General features: G+C 29.4%; 1 protein-coding gene across 1 annotated transcript; it reads left to right on the top strand.

Moving 5' to 3' along the window:
* Positions 1 to 6,126: 6,126 nt before the first annotated feature.
* On the top strand, positions 6,127 to 6,558 carry BDBG_00356 (uncharacterized protein; the record flags this gene model as incomplete). The annotated part of the gene is made up of 1 exon (XM_002629064.1): positions 6,127 to 6,558. The coding sequence occupies one exon, from the start codon at positions 6,127 to 6,129 to the stop codon at positions 6,556 to 6,558; it is 432 nt and encodes a 143-aa protein (XP_002629110.1).
* Positions 6,559 to 19,993: the final 13,435 nt, after the last annotated feature.

Raw genomic sequence — 19,993 nt, 5'->3', positions numbered from 1 at the left:
AATATTCTTCTCTTTTGAATTTTCAAAATAGAGTTTAAGATCAGTTTAAGATTTATTTGATCATTATGAATCTGACTATTTCTAAGTCTTTTTAAAGCAGCTTGACTATCAGAGAATATTCATATCTCTTTTAAACAATTTCCTCTTTTATAAGATTTTATTTCAATGAGTTTGAAAGCTTTCACTATTATAAATAGTTCAGCATCAAAGACTTCAGATTCAGAGTTTAGATTTCAGAAATCTGAGATAAAATTGATATTATCTTCAGTATAAGCAATGCCTGTATCTAATCTATTCAAGTTCTCATTTTTTAAGTTATCTGAATAAATCAGAATAGAGTCTTTTATATTGATTGTAGAAATTCTCTTCAAATACTGTTCATATTCTTTCTCTTTTAATAGTTCACTTATTTATAAGTCTATAAGAGATTCAAGCTTTTCTCTTCAGAGAGATAACTTCTCATGATCAACTTTTTCAATATTTAAAGAAGAAAATTAATTTTTAATCAGAGAGTATAGTCTGTACAGTTGAGAAGACATTTTCTTTGAAGAATTATTTTCATTTCAATCAAGAAATCTATTCTAATTCAGTTCATTTTCAGAGTTAATTAATGAAAATGAAGAAGAGACTCTTTCTCTGATTATATAATTTAAGCTCATCTTTATAACTCTCAGAGCATAGTTTATACAGGTCTTTATAAATCTAATAGCAGAAGAAGAAATTGAAGCTTCAATTTTCATTACTTTAATAGAAGATGATTTGAATACTTTCAGAATTCTTCTCAAGACTCTGTTTTACAGACTTTGAAAGAGTTCAGTGAAATTCTCTTGATTATTTTATTAAACTTAAACTCTATAATCAGCTACTGATGTAATACAGGCTATATATAACTGTCTCATAGCCTGAAAGAATAGACCTCTCTCTGTATTTGATAGTCTGATTATATTGTTTAATAGTCTTTCTGCCTTGACAGTTCTTTGTTAAATATAATATTTAAAATTCAACTTGAAGTTTAATCATACTTCTAATCATTTGATATTTACACTGGGTTTAATCTCTCTATTTAAAAGAGTTAGAGATAGTTCTTTTCTCATTGAATCTTGAAAAGAAGTGAATTAACTTAGTTTTATTCATATTAAATTGAATTTGATTGATATCTGCTCTAACAAAGATTTTCTTTACAGCTTCTTCAATTACTTTCAAATTCTCTTTGATAGTTTTTAAGCTGTAGACTAGATCAATATCATTCATATAACTCAGAGATCACACTATTCTCATATTTCTATTTTTAAATAGATATACAGTGTATATTATAAATAAAATAAGTGAGATTAAAGATTTCTGTAATACTTCTATTTTTATCTCAGTCTTATCTTATTTCATTTCATTAAAGAAGAGTTGTATACTTCTTTTAGATATAAAATAGTTAACTCATTTTATTAGAGAAAGTGACAGTTTTAATATCTTTAATATCTGAATTAACTTTGACTTTGAAACATAATCAAATGCTTTTTTTATATTAATAAAAACTGTAGTTGAGACCAGACTCTCATGCTTTGCTATTTGAATATCATGAACAACTGAGAGAACAGTGTTAATTGCAGAACACTGTTTTCTATCTCTCATTTATTCACTGAATAAAAGAGAATCATCTATAGAGCTTATAAAAGATAGTGAAGTAGCTATTATCTTTTCTAAAACCTTTTCTAGGCAGTTCAATAGAGATATTACTCTATATAACTTAGAAATTGAAGTTTTTCTATTAGGTTTTATAAGAATCATTTCAGTGACTTCTCTTCAGTATTCAGAATAATATCTATTTTTCAAGAGATTAAAAAAGAGCTTAAAATATTCATTCTTTAAGTAGGAATATGTATTCTGAATAATTAAGTGATTAATTGAATCAGAATCTGCAGCAGTTTTAACAGAACTTGAGAAGATAGCTGACTCTAATTCATCTTGTGTAAGATCAGGTCATTCTCAGTCATTTTCATTAATGTAGTTGAGAAGTGATATATTCTCTTTCTCTGAATCTGAATCTGAATCTGATGAGTTCTGAAAGAGAATTCTTATAAAAGCTTGACATTTTTTCTCAAAAGAGTTTGCTGTATATGATTCATTCTGAAACTCATATTCTAAGGCTGGAAGTTTTGCTACACTTCTTATTTTAGTATAGTTAAAAGCTTTAAAAACTTTCTTTTCTTATACTTCTTTAAGAAAATTATTTCAGCAGTCTGTTTTAGCTCTTTTAATATCTGAAAAATATTCATTTCTGACAGCTTTGAACTTTTCATCAGATATTATATTATTCTTTCAATCTCTTCTAGCAGTAGCTAATTCTTTTCTTTTAGATGAGATATTCTCATTTCATCAAGGTTTTGAATACTCAGAAGATTTTCTCTTTGAAATATTATCTCTAACACTTATTAGAATAATAGATGTAATAAGCTTTACTCTATTCTTAAGCATTTCATTTGAGATATCTTGATCAGAATTTCAATATAGCTCATTCTGTCTTTCAGATTTTAACAGTTTTATACTTTCTTCAACTACTTTTCAATCAGCTTTTTCAAAGTTATACTGATTAGAGAGAAGAGAATTTTCACTCATTTATTTTTCACTCAGTTTAATATCAAATTGAATAATCTCATGATCTGATTCTAATGTCTCATTTGAATCAATAAATCAGTTTACAAGTCTTCTTTTCATTAGATTTTGTAATATAAAGATTAGATCTATAATAGACTTCTGTTTCATGCCTTTTCTAAAGAATGTTTGTTGATCAGACTTATTAATCAAATCTATTGAATACTTAAAAATTCATTCAATCAGATTATCAGCTCTCACTACTCTCTTGCATTCTGAGTTTTATCAGAGATAATGTGCATTGAAGTCTTCTATAATTATAAAGTTTCTTGATGAAGTTATGTTTAGAAATTCTCTATCAATTATTCAGATATTGTTATATTTCTTCAATGACTTTTTATTATAGATATTTATAAGCTGTATAGTATCAAACTCATTTTCTTTATCTATAATATCACTCATCAGAATATCAGGGTCAGATATGATATTAAATCTTAGATTAAATTAATATCTTAATCTCTTTCTTTCATAGATCACTACTCTTGACTTTATCTCAGACTTTTGAGATAAGAAGCAGTAGTAGCTTGAATGAGAAATGACATATTTTTACTCAGTATCAAAATTCAGCTTCTGAAGCAGTATAAAATCAACTTTTTATTTAAATGTAATTTGAAGATAAGAATAAATACAATTTGAGTTTCTATTCACATTATTTTGAATAAATGTGATTTTTGAAGAGTTTTTAAACTTTTTTTATTGTTTTTGTTGTATATTCATACTAAAAGAGAGTAGAGTAGAATCTAATCACTATCATCAGATAGTAGATTATAACTGTTCTGAAAAGTAGAAATCTCAACTGCTTACATTATATCTAGTTTATTATCAGAGTCATTTCTCAATTCTCTAATCTTAACAGAAGTTTGAGAATTCAAATTCTGTTTACATTTAACTGAAGAATTGAAGTTTGAAGACTTAGACAGTTGAGAGTTTCTTCTTTTTAAGCTTACAGTTGTGAGTTTACTGGCTTGACTATTCTCTTCAGTTCTAGGTTTACTCTGAGCTTCATCTTTTCTTCAGGTCTTTTAAGTTCTTGAAGTAAACATACATTCTTTTGAGCTAGATACATGTTTTTCTTTGTAATTAGAGCATTTAAGCAGAGTGTATTGATATATTTCATCTCTTTTTAAGCATGTTTCACATTTATGCTCACTAGTTTTATAATCTCTGACACAGAATACACATTTTGAGTCTCTGAAACAGAAGATTACAAAGTGTTCATATCTTTGACAGTTTGAATACTGTGTTTGAGCTTTGAGATTCATTCTTGAGTCTTTGTATTTATGAACTCTCATTTTCAAATCTGCTACTCTTACTTCAGAGATCTTTGACTGTTTTATTATCTTTATATATACTAGAACAGAGACATTTCTTCTACTTTATCTGAACTCAATTGAATTTAGTCATATAGACTTCTTTCTCAGTTGAATAGAGTTGTATTCTTCTAATTCATTTTTGAGAAGTAGTATTTCTTCTTCACAGTCAAAAATTTCAACTGAAATATTATAAAGAATGAATTTGTTTCACTTTTCATCTCTCTCAGATAGAATTGTTATGTTTAATAAAGATTCTACTGCTAATTTTCAGAGATTCTCATTCTGAATAAGGAATTCAGCACTGAATTCAGGCATTGTAGTCAGAATGATGAAGTTTTTAAAGAAGAATGACTCAATTGAAGCTATAACTGATTTTTGAACTTCAATATCAGTTATTAACTGAGAAAAGAACTGCTGATTGATTTCATTTCTAATTCTAAAAATGAGGTTTGAGTTTAGCTTATTTCTCTGTAATATGTCCTGATTTGAGACTTTGAGAATAAGTCTTCTATTTCTGAAGATTTGAAGATTTTTCTTTTTTTGCATTTTTTTCTTTACTCTTCTATCACTAGAAGTATGAGCAGTATTCTTCTCAGTTTTCTCAGAATTTTGAGCAGATTTTGAGATAGCAGATTTAGAGATAGCAGATTTAGAGACAGTAGATTCAGCTGCTTAAGCATATGTTTTCTTCTGATTTAAAGAAGAAGAAAAAGAAGAAGTAGAAAAGAAAGAAGAGTAAACTGAAGAGTCAGTGATTGTATTAGAAATTTTCAAAGTTTTTTGAACTGTGTTTGAAATTTCAAGTTTGAACTTAATCACTTTCTGTAGTTATTTAGCCTGAGTATAAAGAATTAATAGAACTTCTTCATTCATCTCACTCAGACACTGCTTTTCAAGAATTTTACTTACTTTTTCAAGTTTCTGTATTTCAAGAACTTGTTGTTTCTCTATTTCTTCTTTCTTTCTTCTCTTCAGAATTTCAATCTCAGAAATAGCATTTGAGAAAGCATCTTTTTTCACATCAACTGAGTGTACTTTTGAACTCATTATTCTTACTCAATGAAAAGTTGATCAGACTAATTCAATTGAGATATTTATTAAACTCTTTTGAATTGAAAAGTTGGTCAGACTGTTTCAATTAAGAGATTTCTAAGTCTGTTTTCAATTGAAAAGTTAGTCAGACTATTTTAAAAGAAGAATAGCAGACTTTTATGTATAAAATATCTGATTTTTTTCACACTAGTTCAGTAACTAGATTAGATTTTTAAAGAGAATCTAATAAACTAAAATTAATTTTTAAGATAAATCAATAAAATCTTTACAATCTCTTTCTTGGAATACAGTGAGAAAAAGTATGATATCAATTAATAGTAAATCAGATGATATGACAGTTTTTAAGAGAAAAACTGACAAATAATAAATCAATTTTTTGCAGAGAAATTGATTAAAACTATTCAATTTTATTCTAAATTATTCAATTCTTCTCACACAATAAGTGTGCAACTCAAATCAGTTAATAAAGAGTGTAAAAAAGAATTAAGTATTAATAAAAGCTCTTCAGTCACTGAAAAAGTAATTCTTACTTAAAAGAATATGAAATTATGATAGAAAACAACTCTGTTTTTAATTCTTTATAAGAATATTGTGTAAAACTCAGAGAAAAACACCTTACTTTTTCAAGAGAAGTAAAAAACTATTTCTAAGATCTTTTTTTTTTGCATTAACTGCTGCAGAAGAATGAGATAGAAACTGCTAAGATATACACTACTGTATACTCTCTATCAAGACTTTTTCTCTTCAGAGTCTTGATATTATAGAGAATATAAGTCTGTTTCTATATGATAATATAAATATTGTCAGTGAGATGTAGAGGAACTGATTATTTATATCTCAAAATAGAAGACTTTATCAATGATTATATTAATATAGAGTTAATTCTCAAATTCAATAGAAACCTAGTATTACTGTTCTCAATCTCTTGCAGAATCTATTGAATATTGAGGTATTAAAACTAGATTTAATATATCTCACTGTGCAGGGATCAAAGGCTCAGTCAGACCTTGAGATATACTGATTTTATAGTTGTTGATGTGCTGTTGACTTGTTGTCTGTTGATTATGTGCTTGATATTATCACTGAGGTATCTTTTTGTATTTTTCTGCCGGGGATGGGCCAGATTGAGAAGGGCGGTACGAGGGTGGAACTTGGCGTTGGTGTTTTGGAACATCAAAGATGGACAGGGTTTTCACAGAGGTTGCTTCTCAGATATCTCCACAACTACAGATCGGGGATCTTCCAAAATCAAGAAGATTGGTGCATATGGCTAGGTCTCTTCACCTTACAATTTGTATGGCAATTTGGCCCGGGGTTGTGGTGTGGTAGGGGAGAATGGGGGATAATCCCACACAGGAGTTCCGAACGACGTCTGGTTCACATTTGGCTGGATAACTCCACCACCACACGGGGTATGCGGTCGGCGATGGGGTCAAAATGCTCGTATGATCGAGGGCTTTTCGATGGATCTATCGGCGGGTTCTTATTCGAAAAATCGAGCGAGTTCGTGGTGGAGCGGTTGACTTGGATGGTTGAAATATCATGACAAAGGAAAAGAGAATATAGTCTTAAAGATAGACATATTAAATAGATAGATAGAAAAGAATAGAAAGAAATAAGTACAGTAAAAAGAGATTATAATAAAATAAAATTATTAAAAGATAGTATATAGCTATTTTAAGAGACTATATCTAATTAATTTCTGCCTCTTTATATTCAGATACTTCTGAATGTAGTTATTTTCTTATAGCTACTTAAGTTTCTGATAAAAAGTCTATTAAGTATTTAATTTCTATCTCAGTTGAGAATAAGAATCTTATATTTAATTAATTTAAATTATACTTCTTCTTTAATCTGACTCTGAGACTATTGTATAATACATAATACATTATAATATACTCAGAATTTTCATTTATATTGCAGAATAAGCACTCTGTTGAATCAAATCTGTTATTAAGTCTTTGTATATAGAATTTGAAATAATCATGTTTCACTCATTCATTTATTCATTCACTCAGCTTATCAATCAATCAAAGTATGTATAGCTGATTCATAATCAATTAAATGAACAGACAAATTTATATAGATTATAAAGAGATATTTTATAGAATTTTAAAATATATTAAGATAAAAATATTTAACAATTAATTTTAAATTGATTTTGAATTGATTTTGAATTAATTGTTAATTGATTTGTGACGGGCTGCGTCTGATCAATTATATAAACTATTTCATTACACTTCACAGATTTCAACTGCTTCATTCTTGAACATATATACTCTGATTCTCAGTCACTCTCAATCACTGATTCTCAGCTGCTATGAATGTGTATAGATTCTTTCACTCTGAAGCCTCATTACATACATCATCACATATGTGTATAAATATCTACTTTGATTACTGATTCTCATACTTTCTCTTTCTTTTTCTTCTCTAACATTTTTCTCTTTATTATATAAGACCTATCAATATCATACTGATCTATTCAGTGTAGATCTCTTATATTAGAAAAACATTCATTATCTTCTTATTAGAAATGATTATTCATGCATTATCTTCTCATTAGAAATGATTATTCATTGAGAGATATCTGAATGTGTAACAATATATAGAAAAGAGAAACAGTTAAGCAGATATTGAGTTCTTAGATAGAAGCTTACTTATCAGTCATTCTGACTCTGTAATAAGATTTTACGAGAGAATGTCAGTAAAAGACCTGAGAGTTCTGACACTCAGATGTATGAGATATTTATACAATTACACTTTCACAGATATCACACATCTGACAAATGATATAATTATGTCTAATGATAATATGAGAGAACTCTTAAATACAAGTATAAATGCGATATTACAGTGACTTTAAGTAATGTTAAAATTACAACAACAATAAATAGCTGATATGCATACAACTTAACAATATTAATATGAAGAGATTCAATAATTATCATAATAAGAAACTCATGCAATTTCAATATCTGTAGAATTAAATACAAAAGTGCTGAAAGAATGCTTAGATACTTCTATATATTTTAATACTTTCAATCTCACTCTCTACTTATCATGAAGAATGAAAATGCTTGTGAAACTGAGTATAAATGAAGATGTCATTGATTTATTAATTAATCAAGATTAGTATATCAATGAATAATTGAAGAATTATATGAAACAGAAGTTTCATTTATGAATGAAAGCATGTAAATCAGTGTTGTGAATATCTGATAATATTATCAAACATCTTGATATTCTGTTCTGAGACACTGTCATATAACAGAAAGTGTTAGATTGATTACAGAGTATCTGACAGAGAAATACTTCTCTTATAATATTCATTCCTGACTTTGATATCAAGATTCTAGAAGCAGGTAATCAATCTTGAAAGAATTGAATGAAGATTAGTATACTTAAGAAGACATTAACTTTTGAACTCTTACAGGCTCTTGTAAGTGTAGATGAAGATCAGACTTATGAAGATTTCTACACACAGCTCTGAACATTGAATGACTGTCTTATCAAGCTCAAGAGTATACAGAACAGTGATAGAAGATGTTACACTTCAATCACTTATACATCTGTGCTGAAGAACAGCAATGATGCAGATGTCATGAACTGAATAGAGTCAAATGTCTATGCATAAGCAAGAGTTTTCACTGTTTAAACAGGCTTTCAAGTCTCTGAAATCACTCCTGAGAAAGTCGCTGATTAATGTCAATGTGAAGTATGTATTAACTGTAACTGATTAAAACACATTGCTTTCAACTGCTGATCAATCTATGTGCCTTCACACTTAAGAGAAAGATCAGTGTCTTCTTATTTAAAGAATGAATCAGTGCCTGTCTGTATCAATCATATTACAGTGAAGAAAGATTTAAAAGATAACTATAAGAATACTCTGATGAAACAGAGAAAAGATTAGCTTCTGTTCAAATTTGTAAACAGAAGCTTGAAGAGATTGAATAATAATAATTTGAAGAGAAAATAACAATGAATGCAATTCTTGTATTTACTGTGATTGATAATATGTATAATATAAAAGTCATGATAGACAGCAGTTCATGATAGACAGCAGTCTATGTTACTATACAATGATAAAATCTTCAGTTGTAAAATGTTATAATCTTCAGTATATTCTCTTATCAAAACTCTGACTTCTTACAGAATTTAATGATTCAAAAGACATTTGTATCTGTTACATGATAAAGTTAATCATAGATGTGAGAGAACATTAATGTGAAGATGTCTATATATATAAAGTTGATAATCTTGATTATAATCTTATGTTAGAACTTGTCTGACTATCTGAACAAGGCATCTTATTGAATACTTAAAACAGAAGCTTGATATTCTCTAACAATAATAGAATTCATGAAGATGACATTCACAAGATCATGAATCTGACACAGATCTCTGTCAATGTGTATGAAATGCTCTGAAAAAGAAGTCACTGATAGCAGAATTATATAACAATCTATTCTATCAGTCTGACTAATATTAAAAAGACTCTAGAAAAGTTATTCTGTATTACAACAACAGATTCTTGTATAAAACTCTCTCAATAATATCATGAATATCTAGATGTCTTTCAATAAGATAATATTATGAATATACCTCTCTTATAAGGTTCTGAAGTGAATCATAGTATCAAGTTAGAGAAGAAGAATGATAAGAACTCTGAATTATTATAGAGCTCTCTTTATAATATATTCTGAGATGAACTTCTTCTTCTTTGAAAGACACTTAATAATCTATTGAATAAAGAATTTATACATATTAGTAATTCTTTCACTGCAGTCTCTATTCTTTTTACAAAGAAATCAGATGAAGAACTCTGATTCTGTGTAAACTATTGAGAACTAAACAGAATAATAAAGAAAGACTGCTATCTGCTATCTCTTATTAATGAAACTCTAGCTTGCATTGAACAAGCTCAATAATTTACAAAACTAGATATCATTGCTGTGTTTCATAAGATTCTCATTACTAAAGAAGATAAGTAACTTACAGCATTCTAAACATGATATGATCTCTTTGAATGAATAGTTACCTTCTTCAGACTGACTAACACTCTCAGTACATTTCAGAAGTATATTAACTGAGCACTTCAAGATTTCCTTGATGAATTTGCACCTGCATATCTTGATAACATTCTCATCTTCACTAATAAGTTTAGAAAAGAATATCAAGAATATGTACAGAAAGTATTACAACAATTATAAGAAGCAGAACTACTGATAGATATTGATAAGTGTGATTTTAAAGTTAAGAGTATTAAATATCTGAGTTTTATTATAGAAGCTGATAAGAGAATTTGAATGAATTCTGAGAAAGTCTCTGCTATTCTTAAATGAGAAGCTCTGTGTACTGTGAAAGATGTACGAAGCTTCATTGAATTTACTAACTTCTATCAGGGATTTATACAAAACTTCTCAGATATCATAAGATCACTTACAGAACTTATCAAGAAGAACTCAGTATTTCAGTGATCAGTAAATGCTGAAACTGCATTCTCACAGATGAAGAAGATATTCATCAATATCTCTCTGTTAATAATATTTAACTCTGACTATAAGACAGTTATTGAAGCTGATTTCTCTGACTATATGATAGAAGAAGTGATATTGTAATATAATAATGAAGATGTTCTATAATTATATGCCTTCATGTCTAAGAAACTGAGTCCTGCTGAATGCAATTATGAGATCTATAATAAAAAACTTCTCATAATTATACACTGTCTAGAAGAATAAGACTCTGAACTCTGAAGTATCTTTAAATTTAAGATAATCATAGATTATAAGAACTTCAAATACTTCATAATAACCTGTAAACTCACTGAATAATAGATGTGATAATCAGAGTTTCTAAGCTGCTTTCATTTTATAATACACTATCACTCTGACAGTCAGAACTTGATAACAGATACTCTCTTATAATGAGAACAAGATATGCTGTCTGATGTGACAGATATACACTGAATGAATTGAGAACACTGACTCTTGAATCTGAAGATATTAGTTGATTATGATGAGATTATTTATAATACTATATATACTTTGCTGATCAGAACATTTTTCAGATCTACACTGAATAAATTATGACATACAACAGCTTAAACTGATGAACTTCTTCAAGCACTTACTGAAGCAGTATGTCAAGAAGCACTCTGATTTACCCCAGAACTATGTATAAGAACTGATATCTCAGAATGTTCAATTAATGATAATAATACTCTACAATTCTGTGAATGATGTTGAGTCTCTCACTCTGAACTCTTATACACTCAGATAATACAAGAGCTGCATGATTCATATATCACTGATTATTCAGGCTGTGAACAACTGTATAGAATGATCTCTCAAGAGTTCTACTAATCTGAGATATTAAACAGTATCAGACACTTTGTCTGAAACTGCAACTATTATTCTTCTATCATCTTGTGAAAGAACTGTAGAAAAGATCTGCTGAAATCACTTAATATCTCTGATAGAATCTGATGAGATATAATAATTAACTTCACTATTCATCTCTCTGAGAGTAAGAGTTGTAGAAACATTCTGATCATTGTGAATTGATTGAGTAAAGATATAATATTAAAATCTTGTAATAAGATAAATACTGAATAAGTTGCTGAAGCCTTCTTATAAAGCTCATTCTATTTGTAGTTTGAAAGAACATACGACCGCCGGATAATAACGCGGCCGCTTCCGAACTTGCTTACGAATGTAAAGGGGCCATAGCGGCCATCAATTAATTTAGTGTACAGTATATAAGAAGCCGGTGTACGCCTGTAATCATACACTGACTCAAGCAACCTTTGAATCACATCTGATAGTATGTCTAAAAACTGGTGAGAAGTGCAGGCTTCTTTAGAGTGTGATAATTCTGTCTATGAAGTAATTTGTAGTTATCATATCAATGTGATTCTAAAAATGTCTCAAAAGATAGTGTATAAAGAGCAGTGAGTGAAAGAGCATCTGATTGTTACTACTTCACTTGTTGAGAAAAAACTCCATGCTCAGATGAATGCCATGTATTATATATAAACAGATGAGATGTGAGAAAGAAGATGTAAGCAATGAATCAGATTCAAAGAAGACTGCTCTCTACTCAGAAGAATAAAAGAGAGATAATTATCACTGAAGTTATATAATAATAACAGAAATTATATAAAGATATAATGATAGATATTATACAATCAATGAGAAATCACTGAAATGAACATCTTCTCTAGTTAATATGAACATTCTTCTCTGCTATCTGAACTGAAAGATATGTAGAACCTCTCAGAGAGTTTACTCAAAACAGTCAGAAAAGCAGCTAAGATCACTGAATCAGAATCAAAGCTCTGTACATGTACAAGAATTCTAAATGAAATTAAGACCTTGTGTACACAGTGGCAGACTGAGATGAAAGTCAAACAATAATTAGTATTCACTGTGAATCAAGCATTTACAATGAAGAGCTTCACTGATGCAATCATCATCATTAATAAGAATAGAGAAAACCAGGTCTTAGACCTGCAGTGAGAGATCAAATATTTACACAGATAGATAACTACACTGAATCAGAAGATCTTATCATGATTGTTCATAATCTCTTCAGAAGTGTACACATCATCAGAGATCACTGTGTAGAATGAGAATTTAAGCATGAAATATATCAAGCTGAGAGATCTGCTGAAGTTATCAAGCTTCAATAACAACTGAAAAAATAATGCTATAATCAGCTAGCTAAGTCAGATGTGATCATATTATCAGATTGAATATAAACTCACAGACAGACAGTCAATGAAATTTTAACAAGTCTTAAGATCTGTTATGTTTCTACATAGAAAAGTGAAGTTATTATAAATGACTGATAAAAAGATGAATCTCACAGACTCAGAGTGATATTCATTTTCATAAATATGAAATAAGTTTTTCAAATGAATCTTGCATAACTTTGAGAAAGTGAACATATGAGATAAGTATTATAAATACTTCACTGAGTGTAGATAAGTGAGTGATCTTATATCATACTTCACACACTTCAGCTTATACTATCTCATGTTAAATGAAGAGCTTTTAACATCTTTCTATTTACAGATCTTCATTCATGATCTTACATCTGAGTTGAGAGTGAAATAGAAATGCTTAATCTCATAATCAGACACAGTGAAAGAAGCATATAATATTCTCATTATATAGAAATAAGAGAGTCAATTATAATAGAAAATACTGTAATTAAGTATATCTTAACAGAGAACAGATAATCAGACTTCTACAACACAAGTCACACATCTGAATATGATAAATCTAGATTTGAATATCATTACTAAAGTATTAAATTCTCTGAAAAAGAGATCTTCTAAGTGAAAATCTTGATATTATGAGCATCAAGCTTGCTTTAACTGCAGACACTAAAATCATGATGTAAAAGATTACACACAGTATACACAGTCAAGAGAAGCAAGAGAGTTAAAAAACTAACAGAATCAGTGAGCTCAGAGACACTCACTGATATTCTATAAAAAGTCTTCAAAGTGAAAGAAATGTTCATGTTAGATGATTCTCTGAATTCTGTGAATATTAAGAGAAAGCAGACTTCTGAATGAGATGTGAGTGAGAATGATAAAGTGAATACTCATCTCAATACCTTGAAATCTGAAATGTTAATGTATAAAGAACACTTAGAGAAGAATTGAGAGATGACTGCAAAAGTATTAGTGAATATAGAAGCTTATACATAATATATTGATAATTATATAATTCAAAGACTGAAAGGAATTTATTGAGTGAAGAATTCTCAATGTATAAGATTATCTGATAACTGATATTTAATATTATCTGTAAGGGTAAGAGTTCTCTTGCACTTTAAAGAATGATCTTACTATATTTGAGCATGAGAGCTGCAGAATGTGAAATATAACCTTATTCTCAGACTTAATTGATTTCAAAGATTCAATCTGCAGATTCAATGATGTACATGTCATATACAGTTAACTGATAAGAAGAAAATAGTTCATATAATTCTATTGACTGATATGAGAAGGACATTTCATATCTCCGATATAGAAGAATTAAATCTACTTATACATTAATAAGTAAAGAGAATGATTCTGTGGTTCGGAAGAATGTACGACCGCCGGATAATAACGCGGCCGCTTCCGAACTTGCTTACAAATGTAAAGTGGTCATAGCGGCCATCAATTAATTTAGCATACAGTATATAAGAAGCCGGCGTACACCTGTAATCATACACTGGCTCAAGCAACCTTTGAATGACATCTGATAGCATGTTCAAAAACTGGTGAGAAGCACAGGCTTCTTCAGAGCATGATAATTCTGTCTATGAAGTGATTCATAGTTATCATGTCAGTGTGGTTCTAGAACATCTCAAAAGATAGTATATAAAGAGCAGTGAGTGAAAGAGCATTCAATTGATACTGCTTTACTTATTGAGGGAAAACTTCACACTCAGACAAATGCCATATATGGTACATGAACAGATGAGATGTGAGAAAGAGAATAAAAGCAGTGAACAAGATTCAAAGAAGTTCACTCTCTATCTAAAAGAAGAATAAAAAGAGAGAATGATCATCACTGAAGTTGTACAATGATAACAGAAATTATATAATAATATAGTGATATAATAATATAGTGATATAATAATAGATATTATATAATCAATGAGAAATCACTGAAATAAATATCTTCTCTAGTTAATATAAATAACACTCTTCTCTGCTATCTGAATCAGAAGGTATGTAGAACCTCTCAGAGAGTTTACTCAAAGTAGTAAGAAAAGCAGCTGAAATCACTGAACTGAAATCAAAGCTTCATACATGTACAAGAATTCTAAACAAAATCAAGGCCTTGTATATACAGTGACAGGCTGAGGCAGAAGCTAAACAACAATTAATATTCACTGCAGATCAAGTATTCACTATGAAGAGCTTCACTGACACAATTATCATTATTAATAAGAATAGAGAGAATCAAGTCTTAAATCTGCAGCAGAAGATTAAACATTTACACAGGTAACTACACTGAATCTGAAGATCTTATCATGATTATTCACAATATCTTCAGAAGTATACACATCATTAAAGATCATTGTACAGAATGAGAATCTGAGTATGAAATATATCAAGTCAGAAGATCTGCTGAAGCTATTAAGCTTTAATAGTGACTGAAAAAATAATGCTGCAATCAGCTGGCTAAGTCAGATGTAATTATATTATCACATTGAATACAAACTTACAGATAGATAGTTAACAGAATTTCAATAAGTCTTAAGATCTGTCATATTTCTATATGAAAAGATGAAGTTATTATAAATAACTGATGAAAAGATGAATCTTACAGACTTAAAACAATATTCATTTCTATAAATATGAAATGAGTTTTTCAAATGAATCTTGCATAACTTTGAGAAAGTGAATATATAAGACAAGTATTATAAACACTTCACTAAGTGTAGATAAATAAGTGATCTTACATCATACTTCACATACTTCAGTTTACACTATCTTATATTGAATGAAGAGCTTTCAATATCTTTCTGTTTACAGATCTTCATTCATAGTCTTACATCTGAGTTAAGAGTGAAATTAAAATGCTTAATCTCATAGTCAGACACAGTGAAGAAAGCATATAATATTCTCATTATACAGAAATAAGCAAGTCAACTGTGATAGAAAATACTGCAATCAAGTATATCTCAACAGAGAACAGATAATCAGACTTCTATGATACAAGTCACACACTTGAACACAATAAATCTAGATTTGAATATCATCACTAAAGTACTGAATTCCCTGAAAAAGAAATCCTCTGAGTGAAAATCTTGATATTATAAGCATCAAGCTTGCTTTAACTGCAGATATCAAAATCATGATATAAAAGATTGCACACAGTGTGTGCAGTCAAGAGAGTTAAAAAACTAGCAGAATCAGTGAGCTCAGAGACACTTACTGATATTCTATAAAAAGTCTTCAAAGTGAAACAGATGTCTGTATTAGATGACTCTCTGAATTCTGTGAATATCAAGAGAAAGCAGGCTCTCAAATGAGATGTGAGTGAGAATGAAGTGAACACTCATCTCAATGCCTTGAGACCTGAAATGTTAATATATAAGAGACACTTGAGTAAAAATTGAGAGATGGCTGCAAAAGTGTTAGTGAACATAGAAGTATCTACATAATATATTGATAATTATATGATTTGAAGACTGAAAGAGATTCACTGAGTGAAGAATCCCTGATATATAAGATTATCTGATAACTGATATTTAATATCATCTGCAAGAGTAAGAGTTCTCTTGCACTTCAGAGAATGATCTTACTATATTTGAGTGTGAGAGCTGTAGAACATGAAATACAACCTTATTCTCAGACTCAATTGATTTCATAGATTCAATCTGCAGATTCAATGATGTACATGTTATATACAGTTGACTGATAGAAAGAAAACAGTTCATACAATTCTATCAACTGATATGAGAAGGACATTTCACATCTCTGATATAGAAGAATTAAATCTGCTTATATATTAATAAGTAAAGAGAATAATTTACAAGACCTCATCTGAAAGTATTCTGTATGTCATACAGAATCTGAAAGTGAAGAAAACCAAGATAAAGAATATGTGAGAGAACAAGTATATGAAGAAGCTTCTGAAGAAGTATGAAAAGATCTTCTGAACAGATCTTTCACTGAAATTGCTGCTGAAATGAGAATTTGTACATGAGATTGACACAGAGAATGCAAAATCAGTCAATCAGAATGCATACTCTCTGTCACAAACATATCTTGAAGAACAGAAGTATCAGATCACAGATCTTCTAGAATATGATCTCATATAATTCTCATCAAGTGTGTGAGGCTTTTCAGTTCTATTCATGAAAAAGACAGGTGAGAAGTAACAGATGTGTATCAATTATCAAGCACTTAATAAGCTTACAATTCAGAATGAATATTCACTGCTATAGATTCAACAACAGTTGAATACAGTTGAAAACATCTGATATCTATTGAAGATTAATCTTCTCTCAGAATACTGACAGATCTATATAGATGAACTATCAGTTCTGTGAACTGTGTTTAATATGCAATGAGAGAAGTTTGAATTTCTGATAATATTATTCAGTCTGATAAATGCACTCATCATCTTTCAAATAATGATGAATACAATTCTTCATAAACAAAATGAAATCTCATATCTCATATATCTCAATGATATTCTAGTCTTTTCAAACTTATATAATGAATATCTGAAGCATCTTAATGAAGTTCTTACAACTCTGACAGAGTATAAGCTCTACATTAAATCAATAAAATGTGTGTTTGAAATGAAAGAGTTGAAGTTCATAGAACATGTAGTGAGTAGTGACTATATACACCTCATTCTGAAGAAATTGAATGCTATAGTAAATTAACTGCAGCTGAGAAATATATACTATGTATAACAGTTTCTTGAGTTAATCTCATATTACTGCAGATTCATCAAGAATTTCATATGAATATCTGCATCACTCTCAGATCTCTTAAGAGAAATAGATGCAAATCTGCAAAAGAAGAAGTTTTATTCAATTATCTGAAATGTCACATGTAAAGAGACTTTTCTCATATTGAGAGAATATGTAATAACATTCTCAGTGCTTATTCAATCAGATTGTGATAAACCTTTCTACATTGAGACAGATATATCTGAATGAGCTATCAGAGACACTCTTCTACAGATAAGTAAGAATAGCAAGCTACATCTAATAATGTACAATGATAGAAAACTATCAGATATCAAGCTCAATTACTCAGTGTATAAAAAGAAATTGCTAGTGATCAAGCATGCACTGACATTGTGAAATAGATAGATTAATAACAGGCATATGATAACAGTGATCACAGATTATGAAAGCCTCATCTATCTACAATCAATAATGAAACCTTTCAAACACTTAATATATTGAATCTCAGAGTTTCAAGTGTACAATCTTAATATCAAATACTGAAAGAGGTCAGACACTGTAATATCTGATGCAATCAGTTACAGACCTGATTTCATGAGTGAGAATTCTGCAAATCAGATATAAGAGAAGTTTGTATTAAATACACTGAGAGAATGTAAGGAATCAGAATAAGTGAATATAATAATCTCTCACTTGAAGAACAGTAAGATGTCATATGATAAGCATTTTATAAAAGTAGTAGAAGAGATACTTCTGAACTTCAAGCTAAGAAAATTAAAAAATGATGTTACACTTTATCATAATCTAGAATATGCAGAAGATCTCTATCTGAAACATTTATTTAGACACAACTTGATAACTCATATACACAAGGAATTCAGTCACTTAGAAAGCTCTGAACTCATGAATATACTTGAATCAAGAGTGTACTGATCAAGCATGACTGAGAACATTCAGATATACACTTATAAGTGCCTGAATTGTCAGGTTGCAAAAGAATCTAAGAAAGGATTAGAATGCAAGAAAGTGTAATATCAGATAGAGTATATAATACAACTGTTTAAATAATGAGAGATGAATCTCATAGATGTATTATCACAAATATTAAATGAAAATTGATGAATAATCACTGCTATTGATTATGCTACTGACTGGCCAGTTATAAAAGCAGTTTCAGAGATAATAGAGAAGGTAATGATGAAGTTTCTATATAATGAGATCTATATCAACTATGAAATGCTGCGTGAGATTCTAACTGATAATAATGTGAATCTCATAGAAGAAGTGATGAGGCATTTCATAAGTCAGTTACAGACAAGACACTGTAGAACAACACTATATCACTCATGAACAAATAGAAAGATAAAATACTTGAATGAAATCTTGAGTAACATGCTGATGAAATATCTAGTGAGTAAGCCTATGAGACTATGAGATGAATATCTCAGACAGGTGCTATTAACTATGTGAATTTGACAGCATGCAGTCTTCAAGTGTTCATCATTCTATCTGTTGTATGAATTGTATCTGTGCATCTCAGAGAATGCTCTGAAAAAGATGAGAGAGAGAACAGCAGTTACAGATTTACAGATGCATCAGTTGCAGACACAGTAGAAACAATAGTTGTGAATGCAATAGTCACAGATGCAGCAGTTGTTAATGTGAAATCAAGATTGAAAGAGATCAGTCATATACATACAAAAGCTAATAAGTTACTTCTGAACTGAGCAATTCAATCAAAAAGAATATGAGACTCACTAGTTAAGAAATCAAGTCTTAAGATAAGAATATAAGTTCTCATACACAATGAGAGTTCTGAGAAGTTTCAATCTAGGTGATTTAAGCTATATAAAATACTCAAATGACATTCTCTGAGAATATATATATTGAAAGAACCAGAGAGACAGATCTTATACAACTTAATAAATAATTCACATCTTATAAAAGCAAAGATACAAGACCTGAGTGAATTATAATCATTCATAGTACTATTATCAGTATTGAAAAAGAAGAGTCTTACAATTGAAAAGTCTTACAAAGTAAGAGAAATTATAGATGCTTACAAATCAGATGATCTCACTTATTCTGATCTTTTCATAATTATAAGAAAAGAATGAGAAGAAATGAAGAAATCAGATAAATACCACACTTTAATAAGTGATGAGACTGTAGTCAGTTATATAATAACACATCATAGATAGCAGATACAACATAGTAAAGAGCAGTCTCAAAGCAGCAGACTTGTATATGAGTCAGATTACAGAAGAAAAAGAAATTCAGAGTTGAATTTAACTGTTTACATCAGTTCAATTATAGAGATAACAGAGAATGAATCATCTGAAACATCTGTGAACATATAAGACTAAGTTATCTCAACTTCTGAGAATGCTCAGAGATCAGATAAGATTAGTTTCAATGAGTTATTCACTATAGTGATCTAAGCAGGTGAAGAGAGACAGTATAATATATGAGACAGAATTACAAAAGATGAAAGCTGCTGAATCTAGTCACTGAATGCTGTATTATATAGAGAT

The sequence above is a fragment of the Blastomyces gilchristii genome, assembly GCF_000003855.2.
Source record: "Blastomyces gilchristii SLH14081 genomic scaffold supercont1.1, whole genome shotgun sequence".
Lineage (NCBI taxonomy): Eukaryota > Fungi > Ascomycota > Eurotiomycetes > Onygenales > Ajellomycetaceae > Blastomyces > Blastomyces gilchristii.
Note: the sequence above shows the minus strand (reverse complement) of the source record. Positions and strands in the feature narration are given on the sequence as shown.